At 39.5% G+C, this 22,446-nt stretch overlaps 1 protein-coding gene across 1 annotated transcript in view; it reads left to right on the forward strand.

Annotated features, from left to right (window-relative positions):
* The window catches only part of ZNF462 (zinc finger protein 462), a 154,539-nt gene that overhangs the window by 66,955 nt on the left and 65,138 nt on the right, over window positions 1-22,446 (forward strand). The window contains exons 4-7 of the mRNA XM_011948242.1: window positions 580-744; window positions 2,496-2,599; window positions 5,569-5,687; window positions 9,177-9,368. Of these exons, the coding sequence (XP_011803632.1) occupies window positions 580-744; window positions 2,496-2,599; window positions 5,569-5,687; window positions 9,177-9,368 (580 nt within the window). The remainder of the gene's footprint in view (window positions 1-579; window positions 745-2,495; window positions 2,600-5,568; window positions 5,688-9,176; window positions 9,369-22,446) is intronic.

Genomic DNA, 22,446 nt, shown 5'->3' on the forward strand with positions numbered 1-22,446 from the left:
CCCGTTCCCCTCCCTCCTTCCCTTTAACTCCTCCCATGGCTCCCCAGGGGAGGTTTGGGGTGGTTTCTATGTATGTTTTTCTGCCAAGTAGCTTTATCTGAAGCCTAGTTTTACAACAACGCTCGCTCTTTCCTAAGGCAGTGTGGGCTGTCTCTTGGTACCATTAGCACTTCTCAGCCATGTCTTGGTCTTCAGTGTTTGCTACACGAACCTAATGTCTCCAGGAGTAGATTTTATTTTATCAAGAAGTTCATTAATGGCGCAACTATGCAACGTTTCACCTGCCTAGTTGAAACTGGTTTGAAAACCAGATAACTTAGTGGCAGTGACAATGAGCTTCTGCACAGAAATCTTCTCTACTCACAAGCCGTAACGTATTTGGGTTTCAAAGACTTTGCATAGTAGGCAGCGTGCCATGATGCTGACAAATTTGTTATATAAAAATACTCGCCTATATCTCCCTTGGTTTTTAACCTGATAATCGGCTTTAAAATAAAGTATGTTAATAAACTGCAAGAATAAATTCCGACAATTGAGGGAGGGCTCGGAGTACTGATGGCTACCACTGTATTTTACCAGCCTTTTGGTCACTTAGAAGAGGTGCCAAAGATCAAGGAGAGGAAAGTGGTGGGCTACAAATGTAAATTCTGTGTGGAAGTGCACCCAACGCTCCGAGCCATCTGCAATCACCTCCGAAAGCACGTCCAGTATGGCAATGTCCCAGCTGTGTCAGCTGCCGTGAAGGTGAGAACTGGAAGGTCTGGATGAGCATTCTTGTGTGTGAGCGATTCGAGTTACTTACTAACCCCATTGCCTAAAGCAGCTCAGGAAAGAGCATCTCAGAATGCGGGCATTTCTGAATTATGCTTGGATTGGTTTGGCTTGTTTTGATTTCTTTGCAGGTTGGACCTTCCTCATCTTTCTGTTCAGGGAAAGGTCAAGTTTCGATCTGGTTTCCTTCCACGTGGATAGTTTGGTGGCAACAGAAGGTCCAGGATTCTCGGTCTAGGAGGCTTCAGGTCGTCCTTCTCTTCTGCGTTTAGTGCCATTAGCTCTTCATTCTTCCAAGTTGCCCGAGCTCTTGAGAGGAATCAAGTGGGTTCTGTTCCCATCGTCTTCTGCTCCTCTTTCTTCCTGACTTCTTACTGTTCTTATCTGGCTGAGGATGCAGAAAGCCTAGGAGAATCTCTTTGTCTTCTTATCCTGGATCCTCTGGGGACTGCAAAAGACATTAAAACTAAAAGCATTCAAGTAACAACCGACCCTGAAAGCTTTGGTTTGTCTCCTCCATCCCCTCTCCCATATGATGCTGACAAATGTCTTCCCTTTTCCCTCTGACTTTTATTAGGCCACCTGTTTTGAACATCATAATCCTAATAGCAGCCACCACGTCAGTAACCAAGCCACCATCCCCATCTCCAGGATATTGCTCAGCCCTATTATTTATTAAAACAGAAGTCATTTCAGGGTTCTGCCCTCTCTCTATGGGTACATGCAAATATATTTTTGTCATCTGCCCTTCTTGAGCTTACATCCCATTTTGCCAATTTAACATGAAGATAAAGTCTCTACTTTTCTTCATTGAAGACTGAAGCTTTCTGTCTTTTGGCAGAACAGTGGCAACCCAGGGATATCAGCAGTCAGCTTCTTTCATACACCACTGCGGTGTGTCCCAGGCTCGTTTCCTGGGATCACGTGAGAGAGACAGAGGGCTTTTCCTGTTTAATCAGGAACAGGAACTATCTCGAAAAACAGGTGACTTAAAACTAGGCTGCTCCTTAATTTTTTGAGTTGATTATGCAGCAGTCTCCAGTCACAGGGTGAAGTCACCATCTACAGGGTAGGGGGCAGACAGCAGGATCTTTTGCTTTGCTTCCTTTCCAGATAATGGCCCAACGCTCCTCAATGACCATACTACTTTGCTTTTCGTTCTCTTCCTTTCTTCCTCTCTTTTCTGTGAGCCACAACCCTAGCCCAACTTTATGTCAGCTTAGATGGGATTGCAGTTGGAATTTTCTTTTAAGGGGAAGAAGTGAGTGAAGTGTCCTCAGAGTGGGAGAAGCCCTTGTTCACATTTTGCAAACAGTAGCAACCTGTGTCCGGGTATGTTGTTCTAAAATCACCTCCACTGCATGAGGAATGGCATTTGGGCTTGCTCTCCCTCTAAAGGTAGCTGGAGAGGCAGGGGAGGAAGCTCTGACAAGAAGTGCTATTGAGTTTGGGAGAATGAAGGGAGAAAAAGAAAGCTGGGGGCAATGATGTTGGATATTTATTTTGTTGGTGGGGCATGTGTGTGTGTGTGGTTCTCTTAGCAGGAGGCGGATGACCCTGCCCACTTGTTCCTGGATGGATTGGAAGCAGCCAAAGACGCCAGTGGCGCCCTGGTGGGCCGGGTGGATGGTGAACACTGCTTGCTTGATGGAATGTTGGAGGATGAAACCCGGCCGGGGGGATACCATTGCAGTCAATGTGACAGAGTCCTGATGTCCATGCAGGGGCTGCGTTCTCATGAGAGGAGCCACCTGGCCCTGGCCATGTTTACCCGCGAGGACAAGTACAGCTGCCAGTATTGCTCCTTTGTTTCTGCTTTCAGGCACAAGTAAGTGCTATTGGGGGGTCACTAGTGGTTACTGGGGGAAGATGTCATAGTGGAAGGCACTAAGCTAAAGCAGAAGCTTGGATGAGTAAGAAGGCCCCACTCGTGGTTCACACCTCCTGCTCTGTTACCTGGAGCCTCAGTCACTTTTTCTGTAAAATGGGGCTGAGAACAGGAGATTGATCGGATGGCATTCGATTTGGCAAATGCAGGCATTTTAAAAATGAGAATTGGAGGAATCGCTATGATTTACCCAAAGGAAAAATGCAGCTGTGGAGAGTAGATGAGTCTCCTGATTCATCTGTCAAACATTCAGTCAAAATCTAGTCATTATTTGAGGAAGTAAAGTCCATTTGGAAAACTGATTTGCTAAAGAGGTAAAATTAGGACTGGTAACCTGTGTGACCAAAGAAACGTTGCTTGCAATTTTTCAAAAGACCTTGAAAGGTAAAGAAGTTCATGGATGCCAAAGAGTTGCTTGACATACAGGGAGATTGAGGAGAGGGAGCTTCCCATTACTCATCACAGCTTTGAAAGTGTAAATTTGGAACAAGTGTGTAAGGCTTTTTGGGGCCATGGAAAGAGGGGTGGTTTTAAGAACAACTTTTTGTTGCCTTTCTCTTTCAGCCATATAAAAGAGAGATAAATATTCAATAATGCATTTGGATAGTCTTGGATAAAGGTGACTAAGACTGACATGCTTTTTAAAACAAATTTTTTAATGAAATAAATGATGGACTGTTTGCTTCTTACAAAAGATAAAGGGCCAGTTAGTGGTTGTGGAACAGAAGAAGGAGGTGGTGGTTTCACAGAGGTTAGGATGGGTTGTAAACACTTTATTATTATATGGAGCCTAATATCTAATCTTTGTCATCAGATCCGTACATTGGCATAAAACTTGTAGGGTTCTCTTCAATTCATGAAGTATTTATTGAACAGCATCTATCACTTTGTCTGACTCGCAGTGGAACTTCAGTAAATAATTGTGAATAGATGAATATATCCTGTCCTAGGTAGTGTACTTTGGAGAAATATAAAGACACAGGCCGTGGTCTGTGGCCCAAGGGAATTTAGGGTCAAGGGTTGGTTTATGAAATTAAAAAAAATAAAAACCCCACTGACTCAGTAAAATAAAGCACGTCTTTGAAAATACCAGTAAAATACTATAATGTGTCAAAGAAGGGAAATGTTATGTCAACTTTGGAAGAGTCAGGAAGGTTTTATGGAGTAAGGAGCATTTGGGTCAAGTCTTAAAGTAGAAATATAGGACTTGAGTAGTTTGGAAAGGACATAGGATGTAGAGGAAAAGCTGCGGGAGGAGACCATGAAGCTGACTGGGGCCCTAGCTGGGGGTTCAGTTTGACTAATCCTTAAGTTACATGTAAAGGAATAGTGAAAGATAAGGTCTAAATACTCTAAAGGAGACCATATTTGGAGTTTTAAATGCCAGGAAATAGTATTTCATAATTTAAATTACTGGTAAAAGGAAGAGTCAAATTAGTAAAATAATTATAATTGGTAACATTTATTGCATCTCACTGTATACCAGGCACTGTACTAAGTGCCTTTAAGTATTACTTAATTTCATTCTCAAACACTCCATTAAGGTATGGCCCCATTATTATCATCTTATGAATAAGAAAAGTAAAGCCTAGAAAAATTAAGTAATTTGCCCAAGGTCACTCAACCTATAAGTAGTGGCTGAGATTTTATCCCAGGTAGTCTGACTCCATAGTGTGTGCTCTTGAGATGAAAAGAAAAAGAAAAAGAAAAAACATGGGGGCTGGGGACAAGGAATTAAGAAGCAATAATAGTAGCTAAGTAGCTAGTTCAAGAAGTTAGGGAATGATTGAAGGAATGGATTTGCCTGACTTGGAAAAACTAACTCAATGCATGAGATGAGGGACAAAGTAAAATACAGATGGCACCTAGGTTTTCAGTTTATTCACCTGGGAGAAAGGTTAGTGCCATTTATAGAAACAAGGAAATGAAGAAGAGAATTTGTTTTGTAGACAACTCTCTGATGGGTTTGTTTAGAACAGGATGAGTTAAAGATAACTAAAGGACACCCAGAGGGAGCTGTCCAGGGGCAATTGAAAATGTTGCTTTGGAGCTCAGGAGAGCATTATATGTTGAAATGGTAGCAGTACCGTTCCCACATGAGGCATTTAGAATGGAATTTAGTTCTCTGGAGTACTGATACAAATTAGAACTTCTTCCCACACCTTGTTTGGTAGATTTATTATTTTTTTAGGCTAATAATTATTATGAAGTACTAGGGGTTCGTTGTAATTAAATAACTCCCTTGTAAGTTGCTTCTGGAAGACTTACAGCAAACATGGCTGTGTGTATCAGAAGGGATGTGCAGCCTTTTGACCACATGACTCCTTTAAACATGCATGCACTTTACCTCCAAATTAATATAGACCCTGGAAACAAGACAGCCCATTGCAAGAAGGTCAGCCACTTCGAAACCTCCCTTCCTCACTCTAGTGTTCACAATGAAAGTAGAATTAGAATTCAAAAAGAAAGTCAGCTCTTTTCAAATGCTAAATTTCTCTAATTTCCATTCTGTTATTTGAATAAGTTAGAGGGCTAATTGATAGGCACTCTCACTGGCTTGGCAGGAAGCTTGAATTCACCGATATTGTACCTTCTCTTTTTAGATACACTCTTCCAATTATCAGAGCTATAAGAAGGGACAATAAAGATTCTTACCATGACCTGTTACCACTGCCATATCTCTAAATCCAAAAAAATCTCTTGATCTCTTCCTTTAGCTTCCTGTCCTCTTAGAGTAGGTACAACTCTTGAAGATTAATTAATTAAATTGATAAATGCCATTATTGAAAAGTAAACAAAAAGACTTTGAACGACCTAGAAGTAGGATTCCTGGAAAAAAGGCACTGAGCAAATCCTCTATGCAATTTTTAATCTTGTCATTTTTCTTTTCGTTTCCCTTCTACATCAAGTTTGGATCGCCATATGCAAACGCACCACGGACACCATAAACCATTCCGATGCAAACTCTGCTCCTTCAAGTCCTCCTATAACAGCCGGCTGAAAACACATATACTCAAAGCTCACGCTGGTGAGTTGTGCACTGATGATGCACAAGTTCTTTAGCACTCTCTGAGTTTGAAACCTGATGGTCTTTATTGAGTGAAACACTGTCCTGCCTTACACTTGAGAATATTATTCTTGGGATGGATGTATTTTCAGTTTTATTTTCACCTAGTAAAGAAAAAATAAAGAAAAAAGTAAAAGTTAAACAAAATCACCTAAATCCAAAATAATATGAAGCCTATGTCACCCATGTTATAGTTAGTTTGTTCGTGCTACTAGCAAGTTAGAATTAGACTGTTGGTGATTTTTACAGAAATTTCTAAATTGCCTGTACTTTCTAATGCTATTGCCAAGAATCGTTATATGTACTGAAAAGACTTTCCAGCTAAAATAAAGTTAACAACTTAAGGAAGTTAGAAAGGGCAAAGGGAACTCAAGGTGTGTGAGATTTTTCAAGAGATACCCTTAGATACGTTTCCGTACATAAGATAGGAAATGACTTTGGGTGGTGAGTGTCCAGGAGATGTACTGGTCTCTATCATATTGTTGTTCCATCTCATTATTCATTAGAAAAAAATTGGAAATGAAAGAAGAAACACAGTCAGTCATCTATAATCTTATCTGAAGACCACTGTTGTTGACATCTGATGTGTCACGAACATCCCTTACCCACCAGGCTCTGCACTAGGCATGTTATATGCATCATCTTCTTTAGTCGTACAATAGTCCTAAAGGGGAGGCATTGTGCCACATCCCTGTGCCTTGTATAACCCTTGGTCACACGCTGAACAGTGTTGTAGGAACCGCTCAGAACCTAAGTCCTTCACTTTTGCCAGCTCCTCATACTCTGTGTAAACAGGACCATGTCTCTTCACTATCTTCTGAGTGTTAGATTTTGTTGAACTGACTTAATGCAATAAAATTGCCCAGGGCTCCCAGCTGCCCCAAACTCCACTAGGAGTCAGGAATGGGACAGGGAAGTTAGCTATAGGGGCTTTTCTCTATCTTTTTGTATTTTTCTGTTTCTGGGAAATTTCTACTAAAGTCCATGAAGTGAATGGCTTCAGGGTTCAAATCACTCTTTTCTAACTTGTGTATATTGTAAATTATCCAGCTGGGACACTATCCTGGTGAGTTTTGCCCATAGGCCTTAGCTTCGTCAAAAGCACTTTTACCAGCGAAGGCTGGGAAGAGATGATTCGGCCTGTGGGAAAGACTTGAAGAGAGCATCAGAGTCTGCACACCGATGCCAGCATATTAAGCTGAAGTGTCTGCTCTTGGAGCTGACCCAGCAAACTGGCTCCCTGTGCTCACTGGCTGGCAAGAAGAGTGCATCCAGTAAGAGAGATTGGGAGCAATGTAATTCAGTTCTTGACATACCTTGGAACCTTGGCCTCCATGACATTGCTTTGAGCGACTGAGTGGGGCTTGGCTTCGAAAACGCCAGTACATTTTCTAAAAGACTCTTGACTCATCTTGTCTGTTCTAGATGGATTATTTTATTTTAAAGAAGAAAAGGTTATGTGTGCTAACCCAAACATCTGGATTTGAATTCTCTCTCAGGTCGTGCAACTCACAGCCACCAGTAAGGTTCACACAACCAAGCTTGCATTTAAAAAAAAAATGAAAAAATAGAATAAAGAGGGCAGTAGTATTCTATATATTGTCATATATATATATATTAGTAAACATCATACTCAGCATTGTGATCTAACTCCTAAAGAGATACAACTGACTGGTGTTCCTGGTTGGGTCCTCTGACTTTTTTGAACTTCTGTCCTTCCTTGTGCTTCGTGATGTTGAGCAATTCAAGTTTTTCTGTGGATTTCTTCAAGACTTTTTTGGAAATGCAAGCTCTGAGGGTCATCAGCGGTGAGAGGAAGGCTTAATTACAGAACTTGGATGCTATACTCACTCCACATGTGAACCCATTTAATAATTTTCATGGTGGCAGGAAAGTAATAATCTCGGAAAAGCAGGGGCAAAGAATGATCTTCCAATACCTGTTTTTCTTACTTTTAATCCTTAGACCACAGCTCTGTTCATTTTCACTGGTCCACAAAACTTTATGATTCTGTTTTCTCTTCTTTCTTCTCTGACTTTTAAATGTCACCTTAAAAATTCCTTTTAAAAATACATGTTCATTAGAGAAAATTTGGAAATGAAAGAAGAAATACAGTCATTCATAATCTTGTTATCTAAACACCACTGTTGTTAACATTTCATATATTTCCTTTCAGTCATTTTCTCTATAATTATTTTTAACAGTTGTAATTCTAATGTCATTGAATATATATATTTAGCCTTTGTATTTACTTTAATTTTTATGTTATTATAAACTCCAAGAATTTATTTTAATTGAATAAAATAAATCATCAATAGGATATGCCAAGATTTACTTGTTTCCTTATGGTTGTAAATTTAGGTTATTTCATACTTTTTTCAAGCATAAATGGTGCATATTTCTAAGTAAAACTTTATATTTATTAAAGGATATCTTCTTATTACTCTTTGAAATGGAATTGCTGGGTTGGAAACATGAGCATTTCTATGTCTATTGTTCTTAAAAGCGAAATGGCTTTCTGAATTGATCTTACCAGTGTATATATATCCAACAATTTAAGCATACCCACTTCACACTCTTAGTTCTTAAAATGTAATTAATTTAAAAGGTAACATATGGCAAAGGTAAATCCCATTCTAACTTAATTTGGTCATGGTGATCTGTGTTCTATTTCAGTGGCATAAAATTAATTTTAAAAATAGTGCTCATTTTTACTGAGAGGCACTCTTTATTGAAGAATATTGGAGATAAACACACACACACACATACACACACACTGTACCCCCTAAACCCCCATGTTTACATATACAGCTCCCTTCCTTAGAGAAATGACTTATTTTTGCCCATTTCTGTGCTATTGACTAGATAGGGAAATGGAGTTCTGTGCTGAGGTTTGTGAACTGGTCCAAAAATGTATATATGTGGGATGAGAACGTGTATAGTTAGCAAGGAAGTACAGAATAGAATAGCACAGCAGAGCTTGCACTGAATGACTTTGTGATTAAAAAGCCACTAATAGATCATTGGAATAATAATTAAGCATACTATTTTCTGTGACTGACAAAAAGGCAACCTTGAATGAAACCTGACATGGTCATTTCTAGTGTAGAGAGGGGGGAGAAGGGATTGGAAATTTTTCTAAAGGAGGTATCATAGGCAGTTGGGTTTTACTTCCTATTGGGGAATCAATTCATAGCTTCATTCCTGTAAGTAAAGCCCAAAATGAAAAAGGACCAGTTCACTAGATTCTGGAGCTCATGGGAGAGTTTCCACTCCAAAGGAGCACTGTGGTTGTGGCAGGTTGTTGGTCTGTGAGGTTCGTTCATAGAACGTGAAGCTTGAGAAGCGCTTCTCTAGCATGAGTTAACTGAGTTATCTTGTTTCCACCCCGGCCTTATACCCTTCTCCCCTCTTTTTCCTGTTCTATTTCTTGTCACCATCCTCTTCCAGGTGAGCATGCCTACAAGTGTTCTTGGTGCTCATTCTCCACCATGACAATCAGCCAGCTGAAGGAACACTCCCTCAAGGTCCACGGAAAAGCCCTGACCCTTCCCAGGCCACGGATCGTCAGTCTCCTCTCCTCACACTCCCACCACTCCTCCCAGAAAGCTACCCCAGCTGAAGAAGTGGAAGACTCCAACGGTAAAAATGGGCTTCCAAACTAGAATTAACCACTCAGGGTTGAGGTGGGCTGGGATTCATTGCCAGTCATTCTTTTTAGAGGAAAATCTTATATGAAAACATGATGGTTCAAGTGAAGGAAGAAATGTGAAAAGGTTGAAGTGGTGTAGAAGTTGGAGTGGGAAGCGGAAATGAACTTGTTGAGCGTCTGTGTGACGCCACGATGAAAATGAAAGTCAGCACTCATGGGAGTGTTGCTGGTAGCAAGAGATAGTCAAGTGGGATGGATTAGTTTTTGAATCGTTCCACTGTGATTTCAAGCAAGAAAGTGAATGGAGTACCAGGCCAATTTGTTTGTTTTTGTTTATATCCTGTCTTGTTCTAAAAAAGATGCGCTGTGAAGTGTTTGGGGTGACAGGTATGTACATTAATGACACAAAATTCAGAGTAGGAATGCAAAGGGTGAATGAGTGGGGAAGTATGTCTCATTGAGCCATGTGATACCTTAGGAGTGACATAGGGATTTCTTGCAGCTAAAGGATGCTAAGGAGGCATGAGTTGGGAGGAGTGTGTTACTATTTAGTTTTGGAGTTTCAGAAGAAATACAGGAAGCCAGGGAGAGGGTCTCCTTGATAGCAGTGTGACCAAAGCTATAGGGTAGAGAAAGAGAGTCCAGACCTTGGGGCCTGCAGATGTGGCATAGTAAGCAAAGGGATAGTTTATTGTTTTTATAAGACCAGGAAGCAGACCTGTTTTGATTTCTCATCTCACCTCAAATGATTGCAGAATCAGCTACTTGGAAAAGAAGTAGAGGAAGTCTGCAGATTCTTCGAGGTAGACCTGCTCTCTTCCAACCCCTTCTAATTCTTGAGTCCCTTCGGCGGGAGCCAGTTAGCTACCATCAGCTTGAATACTTCCCAGGTCAAGGAACAACTGTCTGCCAAGGTCTACTGTTACATTCTTGGGAGGGGCTTAGTGGACTGGAAAGAAAGCCGAACAGAAACCTGGATTTAAAATCTCACTTCTCTCAATAGTGGTCACGTTTCCCTGGGCAATCTTAGCTTCTTGTTCCCATATGTAAAATCGGGGATAGTGGTGTCTACCTCAAGCGATTATCTTCAGAGATTAATGAGAAAAGGTACACACCTGTAAAATACCTAATCCAGCCTCTGACACTTAGTAGGTATTTAATAAATGACTGTTTTATTTCTGTACTTTTCATCCTTTGTTTGCAATTCTGGCCTCTGGGACCATTTATAACAAGTACGAATTTTGGTTATTTTTAATGATTGTGTTTAAACCAAGAGACTCTTCAGATAACCTGACGATCTGACAGCCCAACTTGTCAACATGGTCTAATTCTCAGATTATCGAAAGAGTAAATGAGTAATCTTTATTCATGAGGCCTGTGAGCAGACACCTGTAGGAGGAAATGAAATGGTAAGTCCTAAGATGAAAAGCTGCTTTTAAAAAAATTTTTGAAGCTTGGTGGTCTTTCCTTTGCAAATCGTTTATAGTGTTCAACACTATAGTTCCTTACTGGTATCCCTGCCTTAAAGGACTTCTGTTTAACAAAGAAGGCCTGTTATGATGGCTACGACTTGTAATGACATGACCACACAATCTCCTTAGCTACTGTGTAGTAGTTTAAAATGTGGAAGGAAGCCTGTGGTGTTTTTTTTTTTTTCTTCTGGGAAAATTTAGAGTCACACATCTAGGACTGGGTGAGAGTACCTGTGGAAGGGTAAAGAAAATGTCCCCTTTTCACCTGAAATATTCTATTCACCAGGAAAGGTTGGTATATTGCAACCAGAAGGGCAAAATCTAACTTGACCCACATTGTAAGATCTGTATTAATGTGATTTTTAAGTAATTGTTTTCATCTGACATGGAAGCTACATTTGTGGAGCCGTTTGAATGGAACAGATTCATCTCAGTGCCATTGCTAGCGAAGGCTTTTGCTGGGATGTTTTTCTCAATGTCATACCTTCTTTTTCCTTTGCCTTTCTTCCTTGAAAGGTGATTCTCAGTCAGAGGTCAAAGGAATCCTTTAAACCCACCCCACTGCGTGTATTATTATCCTCTGCATAGACTAAGAAGAGTTGAGTTCAGTTAAATTCTTGAGCCTGTACTCTCTCCCGAGGACTTCGCTATGCACGGAAGAATCAGAAATGAGTATAGGATTTTTCTGGCCCTCTGACAACTTAGAATCAATTGTTTAGATGATATTATTAGCACTTACATTTGAGCTAACCATAACCCTAAGCCTCAGGCCTAACCTGTCTGGGAAATGATTTCAGATTCTTGGAGAATGGACTGTGGGGAGGGGTGGTTGTCACAGAAATACAACAAAGTAATATTGAGTAGCTCTCTCTATAACATGGATAGTCTGTTTTTGTTTAGGCACAGGGAAATAATTTGCAATATATAAAAGTGATTCTCAGTTTTCTTCTTATGAAAGAACATAGTAATTGAAAGCTCTGTGTGATAACTATTTAGTGAGACCTACACAGAAATCATTGGGCCTGTACTGTTTTTAATGTATATAAATGACCTATATCAATGGATCAGCAGTGATTAGTTTAATTTGATGACATAAAAGCTGATTAGATGAGGTAAACAAAAAGAAGGCTATTCACATGAATGAATAATTCTGTGGAAAGAGTAGTTAATAGTTGTTCATTCAGTAAGTATTTTCTTGAATCCTTATTATGGATTTTGTACAGTTTTGCATAGCCAAGAATGGCTAAGCAGGCCCAAAGTAGGAAGACTGCTAAGGAGCCGGATGGTGGATTCCTAGAAACAGCTAAGTCTACAGGATGGAAAAACAGCTGTGGGACTAGATAGTAGCCTGTAAATTATGCCTTGAATGGTGTTTGAAACACACATGTGAAATCCAATTGCACATTTTAATAGAGAGAAGCTGTGGGGCTATTGGCTCTCAGTTCAGGTTTCCCACACTGCAGATGCCAGGACAATGTGAACACACCAACCAAAAATGTGTTGCAGGCCTGGGGGGAGTCAAGATCCATAAAACCAGGGAAATCACCAGTGTATCTTTGGCTTTCTGATTCCCTCGTGAAAGATGTGAATAAAACAAGTTGACATGTTGCTGCTATTTGCAGTGGTCAAATGCTTGCCGTCTTGAGAGGGAGCCAGTCTTCTCTGGCAGAGGGAAACAGCCTGAAAAGGGATGTTCTTTCTAAGCTGCTCTCCCTCCCAACCCAGAGGAGGGAGAAAAGCGAAGAAAGCAAAAACGAGAAGGTAGAGGGGAAATTTCACTCCAGCTGCCTGGCCACACACCTCTTCCGTGCTTCAACCGTGCTCTTGGGCTCTGAGCTGTCAGTCTTGACATGTTTCACCAGCACACGAAACCTCTATATATTCATGATGATCAGTTGTTGGAAAGAAAAGCAACGGCTCTATGGTATTGGTTTTGTCTATAAGATAATGGGCAATGACACATAATTGCTATTCTAAACAATGCATTAAGGGGAAACAATAAGGTTGTCAACAAAGGGAAATGCTCTGCCGTGTTTGTGTTTACTGTGTTCCTTCTCCTGCCATGTACAACACAGGACTGGCTTTTATCCGGCTGTTTCCAAGTCTCTGCTTTCAGTACAGAAAAATACACATATACGCACAGCTGTAAAATAACCAAGAAACTAGGACAGTGTAGTTTAGCTATGAGATTTGTTTTAGGTCTGAGAAGCTATACAGGACATGGCCAATGGATATGTAACTTAAAATTCAACTATATGTTAAGTCAAGCCAGTGATGACATTCCATGTTTTTCCTCCCTCTAGTTTCTCCCGGGGACTAATAAGTTATTTTTTTTCTTCTATCTATGCAGTTATGCTATGGAATTGCCTGCTTTAGAAAATAGCTACTATGATGCATTTAGGACAAAAACAAAAATCAGACCAGGTACAAAGTGAATAAGGTGAATGATGGTAACATTGTTTGTTTATTTGTTTGTTTGTTTTGCCGGTGCCTTAGTTAGCAACCCAGAGAAAACACAAAGAACACTTGGTTGTGATATCCCTCCATTTATAATATAGAACTTGACATAGTCCACCCAAAAGAGAAGTCTGTGATATTAGAATTAATAGAAAAATGTTGCAAGGAGCTTTGCAATTTCCTTTTGTACAGATTTTTTAATAAATCTCAATTGGTTTTTCTCCTCTAAGCTCTAGAATAATACTTGACAAACACTATTTTTATCAAGACATTTCTCATCGAGGAACCACACGTACTTATTACCTCTCATATGAAAGTCTTCAGCGTTGCATCCAAAGTTCACCATTTAGTCATGCTTTCATCATTGCACAGTGGCTTCACTAGCAAATACTGACATTCCTGCCATCTCTCTACTTACTATCCTAAACATTTAATGTCTTCCTTTGTACTTCTACTCACTTTCAGTAAGCTCTGCTGGGAGGTTAGATGGATTTCTTTCCTGTCCGCTTTTCTGTACTAGTCCATGACTTTCACTTCCTTTAAGGATTGATTTTCACTGGCCCCAAACGTACTCTTATTATACTCTTGTATCCCTCATCTTCCTGGTGCTCTATTAGTACTTGCAGATATGCTATTTTTTCTGTCCCCTATTTTTCCAATATGGACAATTAGGTAAGTACTTACTAAATACTTATTATTTTCATGGACCCATGATATCTTGGAGGCATCGCAGTTTTCAGTTCTGTTAATTGTACTGGGTCCTCAAATACATTTTAACTCCACTAACCAAATTACACAGGATGAGTTTATTTCACTTCCGTTTAAGAGGCAGGTCAAAAGACATCTGAAGATGAAACCTTAGGGAATGCTCTAACATTAATTATCTGACACAATTAGTCTGCCGAGATAAAAAGATCTTCCTTGACAAAGAGCATTTTAAATGTTGTCATTGTTCCCTGCATGATGAGACCTTCTGTCTAGGTGAGAAGCTGAAGGTTAAGACAGGGTATAAACCCTTCTGTCCCTCAGAAGGATATAGAAAGTATGATGGAGCTGGAGAGATGAACATTTCTAGTATGGTCAGCTGTTAGCAGAGTTGCTTCTTGGAGCAAGTGCGCACAATTATTGATCTTAGAGTGGGCTAATTTGTTCTCTGTGTCTCTGTCAATATACAGTGTTTGGCCGCAGTTAAATTCAGATTCAAAGACGATACAGTGATAAACTGACCAACAAAACTTGTCAATGAGTAGAGGTTTCTGTTCTACCTGAAAACTTTTCCCATCAGACTTTTAAAACAATATATTGGTTAGAAGAGACTCATTTGGTGAGACTCCGTTTTTCTAAACATTAGAGATTGGCAAACTTTTTCCTTTAAAAAACATTTAAATTGACTCATAATAATTACACATATTTGTGGCATACAGTGTGATAATTTGATACATGCATATGATGTGTAACGATTAAATTAGGGCCATTAGCATTTCCATCACCTCAAACATTTATTATTTCTTTGTGTTGGAAACACTCAAAATCTGCTCTTTAAGCTGTTAGTAACTATACAATCAGTTGTTGTTTATTCTAGTTATCTTAAGATGCTGTAAAATTCTAGATCTTGTTTCTCCTATCCAGCTATAATTTTATATCTATTTACCACCCTAATGCCCTTCCCAGTCTTTAGTAACCACTATTCTACTTGCTACTTCTATGAGATCAACTTTTCTAGCTTCTACGTAGGACATAAGAATGTGCAGTATTTGTCTTTCTGTGCCAGCTTATTGGCAATTTTTTTCTATAAAAAGGGCCAGACAGAAAATATTTTTAGCACTGTAGGTCGTGCAGTCTCTGTCACAACTACTTAACTCTGCCATTGTAACATGAAAGTAACCATAGACAGTATGTAAAAAAAACAACATGGCTATGCTCCAATAAAACTGTATGTACAAAAACAAATTTGGGAAGGCCCATGAATGATACTTCACTAACCTATGTCATAGATGAGATGATTGGGGGGAATAATTACAGCAATACCCATGAGATTAATCCAGTCTTTAATAAATGTCATTCTGAGCCTTTATATTTAACATGTGGAATACTACTAGATGTCACTTAAAAATGTAACTTGACCTAAATATATTATTAGATTCATATATGAAATGTAAGGTATTAGATAAAGTTTTAAAAATATTAGTGCATGAATTACATTTAAGCTTAAAAGGAAAATCTTCTCTAAGAATTATGTTGAGTCTAGCTCCAAACTATCAACTCATTTTACCTTGGCTGCAGCAATGCTTGACAACTAAAAATTAAGATCTGGGATGCTTTATTTTTGAAGAGAAGCTTTTCAGATCTCTAAATAGGTCAGACATAAAATTCAACCTTTAAGAGGATCCAGTTAGTTGCTAGGGCATTAGCCCTTCCACACAGGTTCCAATTGCAATCAGATGGAAAGAAAAAATGAGGTGATTTCTTTTAAAATGACAGTCATGAAATGGAGACTCCCAAGTGAATAACTAATTGTAAAATACAAAAATTTACATCGTTCATAGCACATGAGATGTAAGACATAATTTTAATGGCTTGACTATAATTTTTAATAGGTTCTGCTGGTCTCAAAATTATCTGACCAGCTACTAACTAACCTTCTCTTTTTGGTATCAGAATTTCTACATCAAAATGTGGCCTAAAGTTCATTTTAACACTTACTATATTTCTATATCTCTACTGTAAAGACTTAAGAGGTCTACAATTTCAGTGGAGCAAAGTGGCATTGAAGACCCCGAATCTTCTGTTATTACCTGGAAATCTACAGGGATTAAACTGTTAAGACTCTACCTCAGTGACAAAGAGCAACCCTCCAAAATTATCACCACTCTGAACTCAAAGGTCATGTGATAGACACTTCCCAAGATACCAACCTGCCTGGAATTTCTGTGACTTTTTGAATTAGCCATAGTTTTGTGGCTAATATCATCCTTTGTGCCAGAGATGAAAACATTTCAAGTGTAGGCTTTCCATGTCCTGGGAACTTAGTCAACTAACTCATCTCCCTCTTCCCATGCCAACAAAAACATTGTTCATCAGAAATATAACCATATACCACTAAAGTTATTCGGAACTAGTTCCCAGAAACACTGGAGTTTGCTTCATAATTCCACATCTGACTTTCACATCTCTGGGTGAACTGCTTGGAGATTACCTCAAGTCTTCCAGACCTCATTTGTGGAAAGTATCTAGAAGGGAAGAAATCTACTTTATTCTGTAGCAGAAAAATATAGTCAGTCATTAGCTGAATCATCTAAAACAACTAATCTCAGTTATTTTTTAAAAGAAAGAATCTTTCCTTGCTTCTCATTGCCCACTTCAAATTTTCTGTCCCTGGAGCTGAAGCTAGTATTTTAGCCCAATTTTACTTGAGATAAAAATCCCTCAAACTGTCTTGAGACTTCTTATGACTCATAGGTCTCTCCACTCTTTCTGTTCTGTTTGAGAGGATTTTACACAGGCAGAAGGAAGGGTATTTGAGTTGGGAGAAGTCAAAAGAGTGAGCCGTGATTTAGAGGTAGAAATCCTTCAACAGCCGTGCTAGAGTCGAGGGAATGTCCTTGGAAAGATGGGTATGTAAACAAATAATTTTTTTAAAAATGGGAAGAGCCACGCCGTTGTGGCTCATGCCTGTAATCCCAACACTTTGGGAGGCTGAGGCAAGAGGATCTCTTGAGGCCAGGAGTTCAAGACCAGCCTGGGCAACATAGCAAGATCCCACCTCTATAAAAACATAAAAATAAAATAAAAGTAAATTCGTATGGAGGTGAGAATAAGATGCCAGAAATAACTTTTTAGCTACAATTATTTTTTTGAAAAAAGTAAATTACATACATTTTGATTGTATGTCCCAGGAAAGCATGTCCAAATGATACACATATTTTTGTTAACATGTTTTATTAACCGTAAATAACAGCCAACAGAAAAATCCCAGTGGTGGTGATTAAACAAAAATGGTGAAATAACAAATGGCCAAAAGTGACATGAGGGGAAAGTATACAGGTGGGAGAATCTGCTTGCCCTCTGCTGGATTCAGTCCCTTTCTGTTTAGGCCCAGGAAATGATATGTTCCTGTCACTGGGGCTCTTCCACTTTGCAAACAGTTTCCGAGTCATCAAGTTCAACCCAAAGGAAGTATTTGGCCGAGAGTGTAGGGCCCAGCTAAGGTTTCATTTCCTAGCACACTGCTTGTGGAGAAGTCATTCCAAGGCTAGGTTCTTCGGCTTCCATGGGGACACAAAACATTCTTAGATGACTCGCACAAGTCACTCTCTTACATCATATTTTATTTTGATGCACTGTGAGTCCTCCACCAGAGCTGCTATGTTAGCCACATTGAGAGATGCAGGACCTTCTAAACTCTTAACCTATGTGTTCATTTTTAGCACTGCTAGTTATTTTCTTCCCCCTTGGCCAGTTTGAAAGTCATTCATTCTGGTTTACATAAGGGTTCTGCATGTCTCTTCGTTCAATTCCCAAGTGATGAAAAATAATTTTTTTTATTCTACCAATTGTCTTAAATATGTCATCTGCTTTAATATGTCTAATGAATTGGAGGTATAAATGATTAATCTCATTTGAAAGAGAAGGGCACGAGGAGTGAAATGGTGAGTCAGACATCACAAAGCATGTACGTGGTGGAGCTGTTTCATTCACAGGTTTGTCCGATTCCGAAGCCTGTGCCCTTGAACTTTGTGCCTCAGTGGAGTCTAATAGCAAAAACACATACCCAAGAAATTGATCCAGAGTGGTGAAGCCTTGGCTGCTTATATGTCTGTGGGCTCTGGAATCTTCTAAAGGAAATGAAAGACAAGTATTTATTACTTACTGATATTTGGAGCTTAAGTTAACAGATGTACAGATAGTCTTAAGTTAAAAGACCAGAATAGAATAAAGTGAGAAATTGTGTGTCTGGATTTGAATGGCTGTAGCTGTGGATGTGAGAAGGAATTGAGTCATGTAGGGCTTCATGGAAGAGGCAGTACTCAAGCTGGACCTTGAAGGGTGAGTGGATGTGTACAGGTGGATGGAAGGAGGCAAGGAGGGAAGAGTATCAGCATGAGCAGATATACAGGAGAAAGCATCCTGGGACTGTAAAGAACCAGTGTGGCTGGAACAAAGGATGTGTGGTGAGGTTAGTGGGAGGGCAATTGGTGAGGTAAGGAGAGGGAGAGCGAGACAACAGGAGTACTTAACACTGGGAAGGGGACTTTGGATTTGTTAAGAAACACTCAATGAGGAAGACAGGCAGCAAGATTCCTTCCTCTCCAGAAGTGCCAGGGTACATTTGAGCTATAGGTGCATTCAGCTAGCATCAATAGGTCTTCAAGAAGGAATGTGCAATGAAATTAGTCATGGGTAGTAGTCATCCTCTTTTAAGATAGCTGCATAGAATTTTTACCTTCTGATGACAAAAGTAATACCAACTCATGACTAAAGAACAGCTCTATGGCAATACATAACAAAATGTAAGGGTCACCCATCATGCCAGCCTCTCTACCCAGAATAATCTCTATTCACAGATTGTCAAAGTCATCTAGATATTTGTTCTATGAATATACAAATATAGGTTGTCATGTAGTTTAGGTTGTTTTTTTTTTTTTACAAAAGTGGAACCGAACTACACAAACTATTTTTCTTTCATGTGTTTTTCTCTCACTTGATGGGTTCCATCCACATGACTTACTATAGTTTTGAAATATAAGGGTTCATATCTCAAAACAAAAATAATTCCTTTTCATATAATAAATATTGAGTACTTAAAGGTTTCAAATATATTTTTATGTATAATAAATTATATATATACATATATTATATTTAAGGTGGGATTCTCAGAATTATAGAAGGCATTTGAGACTTTGCCAATCAAAAATTCATTAACTTTATTTTATGACTCACTCACCTCTTCAAAAATTACTCAAGTAGAGTCTCTTTCCTCACTACTTACTTGAGACTTAATACGTTTACAATGTTGGTCCTTAAAAGACAAAAATCAAGATTACAGACTGTCTAGACCGTTCAGAGTAATGGGCTAGAAATAAGATTTTGTGAAAGGATAAATACAAAGTAAGTTGGGTAGCTGATGACCCCTGCATTTATTTCCATTCCTGGACTTGCCAAATATTCTTGTAATTATTAGCTACCTTACCTGTCTCTCCAGCTAAACTGTGTGCTCTCCAAGGTCAGGGACCATTTCTTATTCATTTCTAGAGCCCCAGCACTGGGTAGGCCATTCAATAGATATTTCTTAAATTGTTTTGAATGAGGACAGCAAAAGCAACCACACACAAGGAAAGCCAAGAGAACAATTTATGTGTGAACAAGCCTGGGAATCTGGAAAAAGCCAATGGAATCTGGCTGTGTGTATAGCAGGATGTGCCATCCCACGTTATTGCACGTTTCATTGATCATTCCCCCATCCTTGAGTTAACTAACTTCTCCCTTCCTCCCACCCCAGTGCCAACACCATAGCCCTTTAGACTTTCTGCAAATGAAGCAACCAATTCCTTTTTTTCCAAGCAGCCAGGGAGACAAGTGGGTGCCTTCCTTACTTTCTGCCACCTCTTGAGAGTACTTCTACTTCCTTTGTTTAATGGTCCTTTTTCAAATGCCTGCTTTCTGCTTATTTTCTTCCTCTCTTTTGGAATATTCTTTTGTCTTCCTCTATGAACTCAGTGACTGGCTCACAGCCTTCCTTTCTAATCCAAATGTAACCTTCATGCTCTGGAATTACAATAGACTACACTCAACAGTAATAACTCAACAGACACTTCAGTCGCCTCAGCCAGGGAGATTTATCTCCTTCCTGACTGTTCTCCAGCTGCCCACCCGTGGCCAAATTCACCATAACAGCTCTGTCTCCAGCACCTCAAATCTGCCTTTACTCTGACCACTGCAGGTAGTCTCCTTCCCCATCCAACCTAGACCTGACCAGAGGGTTAGCCATTTCAAAGGGGCTTTCTTCAGCATCCTGGTTTCTCTCGCCCCCTTGTCCTCTGGTTTCCAATTTACCAGACTCCAACCCTGAATAACCTTCACTCCTGCCCTTCCTCTGATATTAGCCAGTCTTTCTGATTCTAACCTCCATCTTTTCCAATCTGTTTTCCAGGGTATCTTTGTTAATCACAAATCCAATTTACTTTTCAAAATAAATTTGAACTGAGTCAGACTTATCCCTATGTAATGTCAGTTTATGCTTAAGTATTTCAAGATATTTTCTTAAGTGAAAGAGGCAGGAATAGAGCCACAACCAATGTGCTAGAAGTTACAAATAGCTGTAGTCTATCTTACGTATCCCAAACTGAAGGGAGTGAGCAGCTGTATGGTTAGTAGCTGTGGCAATCACAAATTATTGTACTTGTGAGTTGTGATTTTATTGTTACTCTGATTTTATAGTATTTTAAAATTTTGCCCATGGGTAAGTTTTTAATTAGGAATAGAGAGAAGGAAAGATGAGGAAATTCACATCAACCTTGCATGTAAGCAAGAATAGTGTCATCAATATGTCTGTTAAAAGAGACATAATAATTATGATAACTAAACCACAGGCAGACAGTGAAGTATAAGTGCAGTTCCCTATTAGCACTTTAAAATTTATAAATTCTGTGTGGTGTTATATGAACAATAAAATAAGATGATTTTTGCTAATATGGTTACAGTATCCTGTTGCATCTTAGCTATTTTATCTCCATAACAGAAGTCTGGAAAACAATAACTCTTTAAAAAATTAAGTTCAGGCCAGGCGTGGTAGCTCACACCTATAATCCCAGCACTTTGGGAAGGCAAGGCAGGAGGATTGCCTGAAGTCAGGAGTTCAAGACCAGCCTGGCCAACATGGTGAAACCACATCTCTACTAAAAATACAAAAATTAGCCAGACGTGGTGGCAGGCACCTGTAATTCCAGCTACTCGGGAGGCCGACGTGGGAGAATTGCTTGAACCCAGGAGACAGAAGTTGCAGTGAGCCGAGATCATGCCACTGCACTCCAGCCTGGGCGACAGAGTGCGTCTCCATCTCAAAAAAAAAAAAAAAAAAAAAAATCTAAGTTCAAGTTTAAATAAAATATTCAAAAGATTTGCTTTTTCTGTTTTAAAATGAAAGCTTTTTAGTTACTTTTTGAATAGCTTCATTATTATGTGCCTCTACCCCTATAACTTAACTAAAAGATATGTAGTACTTTTCGCCATACTTCTTTCTCTCCTAATTATTTGGGGTATTTTCTAAATCACGGCATGCCTAGGAGAGAATGTTGAGTAAATAGATATCACCCACTGTGTGTTGCCAAGAGCAGAATAAGAGTTAGAGAACCTGAGGTTAGAGAAGTAATTCTGTGTAAGTGTAGGTTTAAGATTTATTTATTCGTTTATTATCTTTTTCTAAATTGAGATAAAGCGAAAACAAGGGTAAGAAAGAAGCTTTGAAAACTATACTATGCTGCACACATTGGTGGTTGTTTTTATATTAATTATCATAATCCCAATGAAAAGAGGTGACTCTACTGGGACTGGCCATATAAAGCCACTGTTAACAAAGTACTGAGAGCAGCCCAGCCTCACAGCCCCAGCCCAGGTGGAGCAGCTCTCACTGTGCCCCTGGGCTTCCTGTATCCAACGGGGAAGGAGGGTTGTTGACAGCAATGAATCTGCAACATTTGACGTCGCCGTAAGCCTGTCCAAGTTCCACCCCAGGCCTTCTTGCTTGCCTCGGCCCCAATCCGGCACTCTCACCCAGGGGAAGCATCCAAATGTTCCATGGAACCTCTTCCCCAAGTCATAACAGTTTTTGTTTTTTTGTTTTTTTTTTCCAGTGGAATTTTGGAGTTGTGATGCTGTACTGGCATCAAGTGTGACTCTTGCGGTATATTGCTGGGTTCATTTTGATTAACCAAATACCAGGAGGGATCATTTTCACCCAACTGGAGCTAGTGAAAATTAGGGGCAAATGATTTTTTTGAACCCAATTCTCCATATAGATCATCTTTACTTAATGGTGTACAGATCACACTGGAGATGTTGGAACCCTGAGTTTGAGATTTGGCTTGAAAGCTGCTGCAGGCTCAAGTCCAGGAAGTATCATTCACATTGTCGTTAATGAAAT

Source organism: Colobus angolensis, unplaced genomic scaffold (genome assembly GCF_000951035.1).
Source record: "Colobus angolensis palliatus isolate OR3802 unplaced genomic scaffold, Cang.pa_1.0 Scaffold276, whole genome shotgun sequence".
NCBI lineage: Eukaryota > Metazoa > Chordata > Mammalia > Primates > Cercopithecidae > Colobus > Colobus angolensis.